General features: G+C 38.8%; 2 protein-coding genes across 4 annotated transcripts in view; one reads left to right on the top strand and one right to left on the bottom strand.

The window, feature by feature from the left end:
• The first annotated feature begins 392 nt into the window (after window positions 1-392).
• On the top strand, window positions 393-8,199 carry tor4aa (torsin family 4, member Aa). Its single transcript, XM_026173040.2, has 4 exons — window positions 393-653; window positions 780-800; window positions 5,015-5,482; window positions 7,078-8,199. The coding sequence occupies exons 3-4, from the start codon at window positions 5,015-5,017 to the stop codon at window positions 7,933-7,935; spliced, it is 1,326 nt and encodes a 441-aa protein (XP_026028825.1). The 5' UTR covers window positions 393-653; window positions 780-800; the 3' UTR covers window positions 7,936-8,199.
• A 1,979-nt stretch (window positions 8,200-10,178) lies between these two features.
• LOC113025376 (non-selective voltage-gated ion channel VDAC2) overlaps window positions 10,179-12,691 on the bottom strand; it is a 17,717-nt gene continuing 15,204 nt past the window's right edge. For all 3 annotated transcript variants that reach the window (XM_080303491.1, XM_026173039.2, XM_080303490.1), the window contains one exon: window positions 10,179-11,428. In XM_080303491.1, the coding sequence (XP_080159617.1) occupies window positions 11,337-11,428 (92 nt within the window). In that variant the 3' untranslated portion in view covers window positions 10,179-11,336. The remainder of the gene's footprint in view (window positions 11,429-12,691) is intronic.

The following is a 12,691-nucleotide window of genomic DNA, read 5'->3' as shown; positions in this document are numbered from 1 at the left end:
AATCAAATCAGGAGCAAGCTGGTTACAGTTTCCAGCAGCCCTAAATGTCCCCAAATATTTCCCTAAACAACATTTACAATCATATAGAGAGGAAATAAATGCAACGATTATTGGGGTTTTCTCTATGTTATTATAGGGTCTTTACCTTACACCTTGTGGCAGCTGTTGTGATTTGGCGCTATATAAATAAAATTAAATTGACTTGAATGTGTGGTCTAAATTTAAGGAAAACAAGCCTCCTGAAATCTTCCTTACATCAAGTATATGAGATCTTTTGCACCAATATACAAATAAGTCCACCGTGATAAATGCTAATGAGAAACAAAGTCTGTGGGTTCTCGTGAGATGATTGACATTTCCCGTTTCTCATTACTGGCATAGCCAAGAAGAAACCAAAACCACGTCAACAAATTCTGAACGCATTGTTTGTTGACTTGATTACCAGCAGTTAAAAAGATATGTGTGTCACCTAAGATATCATTTTAATCGTGGGAATGAAAGTACTTGGGGTACATTTGAGCTGTTTTCTAACCACGTGTGAAAGCTGATAGCTAACTGTGAAAAAGCCTGAGCTGCAGCTGGACAGAAGAATGCGAGAATAAAAGAGGAAGCCAGAGGAGGAGCCAGCATATGGCCGAGAACAGGATTTAGAGGTAAGATAGTCAGAGGGAAAGGCTCTTCCTGAGTTGAGCTGTTGACTATATGGACGTTTTCTCTGCTCTCACCGCTGTGCTGAGCTATGGATTAGTCTTGCACTAAAATTCTTTTTTTTTTTTTAGATGCTTTAGACACGTATAAAGGTAAGTACAAAAAACCTTTTTTTGCCTAACAGCTTTGCAAGCAGAGTGTGCAGCTTGGTGAATCAACTGTTGTGTATGTAAAATACAAAGACAAAGAAAAAGGTTTTAGAAGGATACTAACTTTCTGCGTGAGGCTCATTTGTGTATATTTGCTCAACTTTCCACGGCCAAAACACACGAAACAAGAAAGAACTGCTCACTACAAAGAGATATTTTTGTAAAGTCAACTTCATGAGCAATAAAATCTCTGGCATGCCGTATCTTTCAGGTGGAAAAGACTAGAAAGATATGAAAGAGCACAGATACAGTCTTTCTACCCTCACGTGCTGTCCTGAATTCTTTTATGCTGAAGTAAAAGAGGCTTGGACACAGGGGTATTATAACTTTTCCGGAAATGACGCTGCCTCTTTGCCAAGATGAACAAGCCAACTCAGATTCCAATCATTGTTCATGTGCTCTGCTCAGTTCTCATTGACATTAATGCTGGCACCAAAAACTTTTAGCAGAAGTTATTTTCTATCCTGTAGTGCGATTGTGTTAATTTATATGTGACACTTGTCTGCTGTCTTGAGCTCTTCTGTAACTCACTTAAAGTTCCTCCTTTCCTATAGCCTGTGCGCTATAATACTGCAGACGGCCTTTGCGCTACAGTTTCTGTGTGTGCAGAATACCCAAGGGAGTACATCAAGTACACCATCAGAGGGTCAACCTGACAGCCTTTGATGACCAAAAACGGTTACAAATGCAAGCTTGTAACCACAGCCTACTTCAGAACCTCAAGCGCACGAGTTTGCAGAACTTATGAAGTTTAAGATTCCTGTGAAGGTTGCACTCACTTGTTTGCGTTTTGGTTTGCCATAGAAGGTTCTAGTAGAGGGTTCACTTCACTCTTCGTGGAACAACATTTCCAAAATGAATCTGAATATTGGTTTTGAAGAAAAACAAAACAGCTCTGTGAAAAAACCCCCAAAACAAACCCATAAATAAATGAATAAAATACAAAAAAATCAGCCTAAAATATTAAATAGATTAATTAAATTCAATAAAAATGTAGCATACTAAACATCAAAAGGAACAGTGATCTTTATCTTCTAACCCTACCGGAAATGCTGGCTACATTTTTAACAGCCACTGAGGCTGCATGTGTCATCCTTCTTTTGTTTTTCTTCACTGTTATATCTGCAGCTATTTCTCACATTTGGTCTCTCTTCCTTGCCATTTTTGCCACCCTGCTGTTCTCAGAATTCATTTCCTCACGTGCAAATTTCATGCAGCTGTGAGTTCCAGTATGCTTCAAAACATAGGAGCAGCTGTATTGTTAGTGTCTTCTGACGTCCACCACTTCAGTATCTAATATCAGCGTGGGGTTAGCGTGGGAGGATCTTAAATTGAGCAAAGATTTTTTTTTTTTTAAGAGAAAGGAGGACTGGGTGTATAAGTTGAGCTCTTCTTATTTGGATGCTTAGAAAGTCCTTTCTTTTTCATGAACACTAAAAATAAAGATATACTGTATATATAATTAAAACATGGCAATATTTCAACACTTATGTGTTATTTACAAAAGTTACAATAGATTAGCGAGTGCCAGTAGATTATCTTGCTGTGTCTAAAAATCCACTGCTTCTACTGGTGAGATTAAAAGTGTACTGTATATGTAGCAGCCTAGCTTCCCCCTGTTTCCAGTCATTTCATGCTAAGTTTATGCTAATTGGCTCTTGGGGGGAAAGTTCCAAACCCATATGATACTGGTATCAATTTTGTCATCTATGGCTCATGCAAAACTTATACCAAGGGATACAAAACAACCATAGATATACAGAAAATGACGATAAAGCTAGAATACACTAACTTAGCAAAGAAGAAAATAATGTGTATTTCATCTAGTAAATAAGCTGACATTAATACAGTGCACATTTAGCATTGCTGTTCAATAAATTTTCAGTACACAGTTCTTATTTGACAGGGTAACATAATAGAGCATGGCTGCTTAAAGACAGATATTTCCCCAATAAATGCAAAAGTCTTAATTTCTTTATGAAAATGAGAAATAGAAGCAAACTGAAACTTTCAAACATCCATGGAAATGCAGTATATAAGGAGAAAAAAAGTTGTACAATTCTATTGAGCTTGAAAGTCGAAGTCAGTATTTTAATTGACCACCTTTATGCTTCAACACAGCTTGAATTCTCTTAAGCAAGCCTTCTCGTAATTACTTTAACCTCCTACGACCCGAACTCTTCCACAGCATGCATTTTTAATTTCTCTTTGATATTTGGGCATATTGGGGCCCGATGAATGTAAAAACAAAGAATTACCAGTTTGTTTGTTTTTTACCTTATTTTTATTTTTAAGAAAAATAAGAGCCACATATGAGGATATTCGTTTAAAAGTATTTTGGTCTAAATAACCCAAAATGTGATGTCCACATATGTGGATGCCAGGGAGGTTAAGTAGTCTTTAGGAATGGTTCTCCAGCCTTCTTGAAGGACATTCCAAAGCTCTTTGGGTTTTGGCTGGCTTTGGTTCCATTTTCTGTCAAGATTATCCTGCACTGCTTTAATAATATTAGGACTGCGCTCTTGATCAATCCAAGACTAATACTAATACTAATGGTATTCCAGCTATCAAGGTATACGTTGAATGCAATAGCAGTGTGTCTGAGATCATTATTCAGCTGAAAAACAAAACTGTTGCCAGTCAGATGCTTCCAAGATAGTATTGCATAGTGGATCAAGATCTGATGGTATTTTTCTGCATTTATAATTTCATAAATTGTGACAAGATCCCCAACACACTGGGTGAAATGTAGTCCCAAAATATGTCAGAGCCACCATCAAGTTTTATAGATGCCCGTAGATACTCACTCTTCCACCTCCACGCATACCGACGATATCTACAGAGTCAGTGTTGCCATTAATTTCCAGTTTCCAGTTCTTGTGTAATTTTATTATATCTCAGCCTGTTTTCCAGTTTCTAAGTGACAGCCACCCTTCCACTGAAAGCATTTCTAATGAGGCTTCAGCAAACAGTAGATGGATCAACTGAAAGGCCAGATGCATCTCTCAGGTCTTGTGTCAGGTCTTTGCTGGAGTTTTTCCTATTTCGTAAGGACATGACTTTCAGATACCATTCATCTGCAATCGATAGTTTTGAAGGCCTGCCACTTCTTCTTTTGTCCTCTGCTTGTTCCGTTTCCTCAAATTGTTCACGACACACTGCAAACCATGCTAACGTATGCGAGAATATCTGACAGATATAAGTTTTTGGCTGATAAAAATCACCTTGCTGGTGAAAAAAAATAGATTTATTTTTTTTTTTTTTTACATCATCTGTTTCGTTTCCTGTTCCTATGTGACCATGATGAGTAAGATATTATTAACCCTGATTCTTGGGCCAGTCTGGGGAAGCAGAAAGGCAACACTGAAAACAGAAACCCCCTTTTCAGGTAAATAAGAAGACTAAAGCCTTCAAAACCACTATTAAAGGAAACTTTGGAGGAAGTTGATGTCTTGCGTCATAGGGACTGGAATCAAAATTAAGATTAGGGAAAATGAGTTTTCCCCAAAACTGGATTTCTCATTGCTGATTCTATCATATTGAACTGGTGCATAAAAATGTAACATGTTTTTATTTTTTGTTCAAACCACAGAAAATAAGCTGAAACGTTCACATATCCTATACATAAGTTACACATTGCTAAAAAGCAATCAAAGAAAAGATTTATAACATAGCAAAGTTGAATATCTGAAAAATATGTTCCGTTATACACTCAGCACTTGGTTGTGGGCTCCTCTGCTGCAGAGTTTTTACTGGTCATGGTCAGCAAAACATTAGTAGTAGCTTTGGTACCGTGGGCACGTGCTGAGTCCTGTCAGAAAAGTAAAACTGGTTACTCCATACAGCTTTTCAGCAGCACAAAGTGCTCTCAAATCTTCTGGTAGATGGCTGCATTACATTTGGACTTGGTAAAACACAGTGGACCAAGCATCAGCAACACCAGCAGATGGATGGTTCCTCAGATTATCACAGACTGTGGAAACTTCACACTAAACTTCAAACACCTTGAATCTGTGCTTTTCCACTCTTCCTCCAGAATCTAAGTTATCCCAAAATGCAAAGTTTACTTTGACCTAAGTAGAAGACTTTGGACTACTGTGAACTTTTTAAGATGCACTGGTGTAGTTTCTTCAAAGTCCTTTATTTCCTCTCTGCAGATGAGTGACCGAGACAGCAGCATCTCTGCCTCTCAAACAGAGGGAGAATTCGAGGGAGAGATGGATGAAGAGCTTGAGGGAGACACGGAGATGGAAGAAGAGAAAAGTGAGAATGGGAGAGGCAGTCCGGCCCCCAGTCTCTCCAACATCTCCTCCACTCTGCGCGCCGTTATACGCATCAAACAGAAGTACCAAGCGATGAAGAAACGGCGTCAAGAGATGGCCCTGGGGGGCCAGTGTCCCCTCACAGGCGCCCCAGGACGAACCAGCCCCAAAATCTTCACCTTTGATGGAATCACCCCCACTGCTTTCTCCTCTCCATCATCCAGCATCCCACAGAGGAAGAAGAGGAGGAAGAAGAAACGGGTGTTGTTTCCTGAAGGAGGGAGACGAAGGGCTGCACCAAAGCAGGACCGCAGCCGAGCCAAATATTGCCTGTATCTGCTCTTTGCCATCGTCTTTCTCCAGGTAAATAAATAACAACACATTTTCCAACAAGTGGTGGAATGCTTCTCTAATGTGCTCCTCTGACCTTTTTCTGGTGCCATTAAGAATTTGATTTACAAAAACATTGAATGAATGAATGAATAGCTTCCATTATTATGACTCATCTCTTGCTAGTCTGCTTCTTTTGTCGCCAGCTACAGTATAAATAGGGAGGGCGGGAAAATTGTGCTATCTTCAGCTCATGTGTATGATTAAATATAGACCTTCTACTTGCTCAGTCATGTCCTAATTCATTCAGACGAGAAATACAACATGCCATGAATCAGTCTAAGGTGTGTTCATCTTTGAGGAACCTTGAGGCACTGTTCAGCAGAGATTGGTTAATCCAGCCGTCACCGAGCTGCTTTATTGTCACGTGTATCTTGCAGCTTTGTTTATGGTTTATTTTGCCATTTCAAATGTAAATATTTAAAACTGGTCCAAGTGTATTTCCTGTTCTAGTTTGCCAAAGTGAGAAGCTGGGCGGAAATCACTCTCAGCTGTTTGCCGTATAACTCCAAGGAGATAATCTGTATATCAGTATATTTATATATTTCTAAAGATATACAGTCATGCCAAAAAGAACATTTTCACAGAATGCCATATAGTCCTGTGAATGTAGTATTTATACAGTAGTATGCTTGCTGAAATTTGGATACTCTATAAAAAACACATATTTGGTGGAGTGAAATTGAGGTTTAAAAACTGTAAGAAATATGGTCCCTTCGAGGACATAGCCACACACCTCACTGTCTAATCACCCTGCATATTTAATACTTTACTTAGTGCAGAAATATTATTATTAACAGTTTAATTTCAAAATTAAATAATTCTGTATACTATTAATTAAATTGGATTCATGACGTTAGCAGTAGACTGGCTGCTACGCAGAACTTTTCTGCTTAAACACTCAAAATAGAACAACTGTCATTCAAACATGCATTCCTATCTAAAGATTCACACTGATGAATACATCAGGAGCAACTTTGGATTCAGTATCCTTGGGCAAGATAATCAATCTAGAACAACTATAGTCTTCTGTTAAGCAGATGATGTGCTTTGCCTCCTGAGCAACAGGCACCCCTACTTTCACTTCGTAACACTTCATAACGCATGCGTCTGTAAACGTGTCAGTTATTTCTTCCCCAACACAGCAGTGAGATTGTGTTTTACCTTTGGCAAAATTTGAATTGCTAATATATGAATTGATCTAGTACAATAAACTGTGTAACACACCAGGAAATTGGGGGTTTTCTTTTGTTTTCAATAAGAAGATGTTTTTTTTTAAACTGTATATTCTGACATATCTGGAAGTTTAATGATTGAAATTCAACAAGTTTATTAGCATTATATTCTACATTTATTTAAGTACACAATTGTTCTTCTTTTTAAAACCTTCTGAAGTTTCACTTTATATGTAATACTGTCTATATAAAGGTTCAAGGACTGCAGATGAGTCTAAAATAATTCTTTGTTTTCAGTGTTCTTGGTCCAAGGAGTGCATCCATTTTTAATGAATCCTCGAAATGCCCCTGCACTCGGCTATATTCTTAATAGCTGTGGTTTGTTTCTTTCAGGTCTACAACGCCATAGAGAACCTGGATGACCACGTTCTTAGATATGACCTGGAGGGATTAGAGAAGACACTGAGGAGGGAAGTGTTTGGGCAGCAGGGAGCTGTGGAGAGCCTGCTGTCCCACCTGAAGGACTACCTGTCTACCTACGTCCACAACAAGCCTCTGGTGGTATCCCTGCACGGCCCGACCGGGGTAGGTAAGAGCCACCTGGGACGCCTACTGGCCGGACATTTCCGCTCCGTGGTGGGTGACACGCTTGTGCTGCAGTACTATGTGCTCCACCACTGCCCCCAGGAGGCGAACGCCCTGCAGTGTGCCAGTGACCTCTCAGCTCAAATCTCGGAGATGGTGGAACGAGCCGAGGAGGAGGAGAAAATTCCGCTCTTCATCTTCGACGAGGCAGAGCACATGCACCACGAGATCCTAGACACGCTGTTGCAGCTCGTGTCCTCCAACCAGTCCAATGAATACCTGAATGCTATTTACCTGTTTCTAAGCAACCTGGGTCATGCACACATCACCAAACATATGCTGCACAACTCTTCGAGTATTTCCATGGCGATGACAGCATCAGGTCGTCATAGCAATCTGGTAAAAGAGCTGACTCCTATTTTACGTAGCATGCTGGAAGAGCTTCACCCGCTTTGGACAGAGGCTGATATCTTACCTCTCAGTCTTTTGGAGAAAGGTCACGTAATGGAGTGCTTCCTGGACGAAATTACTCGAGAGGGATTCTACCCGGATCATGCTAACATAGAGCGGCTTGCGGGGGAGATTGAATACTACCCTGCAGTAGGGGGGCACGAATATTCCCAGACAGGCTGCAAGCAAGTGGTGGCTAAAGTCAACCTGCTGTGACATGCTCTTGTTTGCATTCTTTTAAACATGGAGAAAAGGGATTGAATTTACAATTATGAAACTTGAATGACACGATTCAAAGCCAACGCTTTTAAGAGTGGTTTTGTAAGAATGTAATAAAAAAAATTCACACACAAAAAGGTGGGGATATTAAACTTTGTTGGGGGAAACAAGGAATAAATTTGGTGAACACTAAAAATGCGGCAGGCAGTCCCTGAAGGGTGGGTTCACCCAGTGTACATAAATAAAAGATGATTTAAGTTCCCTGTTGTTGTATCTCCCAAATACCTCTGAATAGCTGCATAGAAACAGGAGAACACCTAGACATCAGTACAGTGCTGGTTCACAGAGGATATTTCAGTAACTCCAGGGACAGTTCACCTAGCACTACCAGTAAGTAAAATGTAACTGTCTAATTAAACCAATCCAAACACTTAATGAACTGGCACAAAGGTATGTTCAGACATTCAGACACTGCTAAGAGTTTCTGGTTTGACCACCTTGACATTTGGAGCAGACACAAAAGAATCTGGGAGGATAAATCCCACTGACTGTTCTTCTGTATACATAAATCAGGCCTGGGCTGTGGTCGAAACCCTCAGTTATTGGACTGTGCTTTAAATCAGGCTCCAAATTCTTGGACCGTCTTGCGCCGGTCCAAGAATTTCACCTCTAGCAGCACAATACAAATGCCCCCGGCCGTCCCTCTTAATCATGGCCCCAGTTCAGAGAGAAAACCCACAAAATAGAACCGGAGTCCTATTCCATTATTCCTAGCTGTCCCTTGCCTACAGATTGAGTATCAGTCAGTGTCTGTTACACTCATGGTGAATTTTTTTTAATTGATTTTTAAATGTGGGGCATTATAAAAGCAGCTCTATCTAGTCATGAATGCTAATAAAGAAAAACAAGTGAAGGATATACACCTTACTAATGGTCTTTTGTGGTATTGAGAAATCTCCTGGATAAGGTTAATAACATGCACTGGAGCTGTGTAAAATTAATATTCACTCATTTATGAAGGAGGAAGTTCATAATGCAAAAGTTACTAATACCTATTACAGGATGTTCACAGGATGTGTGACAGATAATGCAAGACAGCGCAAGAGCACATGGTAGCAAAGTGTCTTTGAAGGCAATCAATATATTTGAAGTCTGGTCTCTGGTAGGGTCATCCAAACAAAGACAGCACAGATGGGCATCACCATATATGTTAAATTGGACCCATTATATTTTTCCTTATTTTCTTTTATATATTAATATTTTATTTATTTTCATTATTTCATTATTTTTATTTTACTTATACTATATATAAATTCCCTATATATAATACACACCCAGTTACATTGGAGGATGATCATACTAAATGTATTTGCATAAAATGACATCAATGTAGTGCTCTAAATGCTCTTTCTGTTTTTTTCCTGCTCTTCTTGCTTCTGATGTTAATTAGAATTGGTATGGGAAGACAACTTTGAATGGGAAGGAGCTAAAAACCTCTTGTTCCAGACAGTGTAAGAATTGAGGGGCTCCACCAAAGCCCAGCACAAGTAAACCGTGAATCATGTAAAGGTACTAAATCAAAGTACAAGAACTTGCTAGTACCTGGGTGGAAATGACCATATTGTTTAAGGTATCTTTCAGTCCAATTGATATCAACTTTATGTGCAGAATTCACCACTTTAAACACCAACACTATTCTTCTTAATGCAAGTGCAACTTTAAAAGAATATTTTTATACTTTAAGAAATCTGTTTTCTTCTCAACAGACATGGCACGAAGGATAGCACATAACATTTGTTATGAAGCTAGTGGCACAAACTAGCTAGCTCAGTTTAGCAATAAGGTGGCTACAGATTAACAACTAGCTTAACAGCCCCATGTAAAGATAATTGCTTTAAATTATAAGGAACAATAAGCTATCACGTATAATTACATAAGATAGATTTTGTTATTAACATTCATGTCATGTGTGGTAATGGTAGTAAGGGTACATGTATTTTGGCCTGACAACTGTTACAAGCTTCTCTATTAGGGTAAGTAATGGCAAAGAAAATGACTCCTACATTTAAGTTAGATCCAATCTTCACTTGTCATTTAGATCTTTAAAATCCCAAGATAGTAAAAGTCATGCTCAGCTCAGCTACAGCTACAGAAGCCTGGCCACCACTGCACTGTAAGAGCAATATAATACTAAATACTGAAGGCATTAATTGAGACAAAGAATTCAATTCATTAATAGGTGCTGTTTTCCCATTTTTTTTTATTATTAGAGTTCTCTTAGTTTACACTGGAAAAAATTAGGTACTGTGTCTATGTGACAAAGAAAAGAAAGTCTCATAATAATAATAATAATAATAATGACAACACAAGATGAAAAAGAAACATTCTGATGCAGGATTTCCAACCAAAGTAACAGGACAGACATCTGGGGACACAACACTCCTCAAGTGTTTCGACTGGAATTACTTGGAGGACAAGCACCTGTACTTTAATATACAGAGCTTAAGAGTGGAGATAGTTTTGAAGACACGATCACTGACAGCAACGAGTGAGGTCCCCGAGCAACATGAGGAAACAGCTGGCAGTCAAGTTAAGATAACTGGTGCCTCTGAGATACAGAAGCAAAATAGCCTCACTTTCATTGTAACCGTTGAGCTGAGACAGATAGATGAAAACAACACTGTAGAAATGTAAAAACACAAACAAACCCAAAGAGCTACCAGAAGATTCCATTATGTTGATTTCACCTACCAAAAACAGAAGTCACAAAGGGCTAAAAAAGCATTTTGAGACATGTGCAAGAATAGATCTAACATCGTTCATGTCGTCATTCCAGAAATCGGTCTTTAACTTCATCCACCACTACTTCAATATTTAATGATATGTGTTGTATGAAAACAATGACATGGATTAAATAGTCCTTGGATTGCAGCAAAAAAAGCCAAAACCGTTCAAATGGATACAAAAATAAAGCGACGACACTCTGCACCTCTTTTAACCAAGCAAATAAGCTTTAAGCTCTGCATCCAACCCTTCATTTGACATGCTTTTAGGAATGCAGTAATAACTCAGTACTGAAGCTTTAAATGAGCTACACATGTACACCAACAACTACTTCATTCAAGACCTACAGGGAAATAAATAGTTATTTCAAACGCCATAAAAACAATTCTCCACAACTATGCACCGCCAGTTTCAGGATCAGCCACACAACTTTTTAAGCATAATGCTAAGACTTGACTATTACTGTCAGAAATGCTCATCAGAAGTATGAACAAGGGAGGGGTGTGTGAGGGAGAGTCCAGAGACAAGAGAAGGAGACAAGTTATCGTGATAGGAGGGTGCCGAAAACTAAGTGCTGAAGTGGGCTTCTTCTTCTTTATTGGTAGGTTTCGTGTTTACGCTTCAACCTCGAAGCCCATGCCGACTTTGTGTCCGCCGGCGTTGAAGTTCTTGCCATCAATGAGAGCTGAGAGGGTGACCTTAACACCTGCACAGACACAGTCATAACGTTGTAGATACACTTTCAATTTTAGACCTGTTCAAAAAAGTTGACATGGGGGCACGAGTATCAGTGCGTCTATCCTATCCTAACTATCCTGTATAAGTGTGTGGTGTAAATTTCAAAGCACATGGTTTGCCCCTTCTTGCTTGATCAAGATCTTAACTCCTGAATTTCTTAGTCAAGGTTGCCCTCACAAGCTTCAAATTTTCGATCGACTGAAACGGGTTAAAATAAAAACATTTTGTACAACCAAACAAGTTGTTATGCTGTGTAACATGTAAATAAAACAAAGTGCAATGACTTGCAAACATCATAAACTCATATTTTATTCACATTAGAACATTAAAAAAACACAAACATTTCAAATGTTTACATTTTACTATTTCATGAAAACTATTAGCTTTTAATTTAGTGGCAGCCATACATTTCAAAATAGCTGGGACAAGAGCAAAAGGTCAATAACATGAGTATGGGGGTATGGGTATAAAGAGAGCATTTCAGAGAGCTAGAGTTTCTAAGAAGTAAAGACAGGGAGATATTTGAGTCTGCGGGGGAAAAAAAGTTGATATTCAGAATATTTTTAGAATAATGTACTTTAATTTTACGTTAAGATGTAATATATAATTGTGAAGACTTTGAATATCTCAGGATCTAAAATGCACCATTAATAGGGAAAGTTCTATGGTTTTAGTAAACAGACAAGATCTTTTACAGGGAAGAGCGTTCATGGTTCAGACAGTGCTAAACTCCATACTGTATATGTTACAGGAGCATGGCTTCATATTCGAAGATTCTAGCTGCTTAACTGGCCTGTCTGCAGTCTAGATCTTAAACCATAGGTGTCAAACTCTGGCCCGCGGTCCAAATTTGGCCCGCAGCCTAATTACATTTGGCCCGCGAAGCCATACCAAATTACTATTAGAGCTGGCCTACTGGTATTATACAGCTAATATATATATTGTTTAGTATTAAGCTTTGCTTGTTCCATATTCAGTTTTTCAGCAAAACTTATTTGAGTCCATAAGAAAAGATTCATTCTTATATCTGGAGGAAGATTTTTTTTTCAATAAATATTAATGTTAGCCCGTGACTTTGTTCCAGTTTTGAATTTTGGCCCACTGTGTATTCGAGTTTGACACCCCTGCCTTAAACCAACTAAAAATATTTGGTGCATCACAATCTGTTGTTTGCTTAGAATCATATATGCAACAAGAATATGAAAACATTCCCCTCGCAAATGTCCAGCAA

The sequence above is a fragment of the Astatotilapia calliptera genome, chromosome 7, assembly GCF_964374335.1.
Source record: "Astatotilapia calliptera chromosome 7, fAstCal68.1, whole genome shotgun sequence".
NCBI lineage: Eukaryota > Metazoa > Chordata > Actinopteri > Cichliformes > Cichlidae > Astatotilapia > Astatotilapia calliptera.
The sequence above is the reverse complement of the archived record's forward strand: the minus strand, read 5'-3'. Positions and strand labels throughout refer to the sequence as shown.

Bases quoted from the DNA above. Each gene is read 5' to 3' on its own strand.
- tor4aa (XM_026173040.2), top strand. From the start codon at position 5,015: ATGAGTGACCGAGACAGCAGCATCTCTGCCTCTCAAACAGAGGGAGAA. The intron at 5,483-7,077 runs GTAAATAAATAA...TGTTTCTTTCAG, and splicing joins TTGCCATCGTCTTTCTCCAG to GTCTACAACGCCATAGAGAA.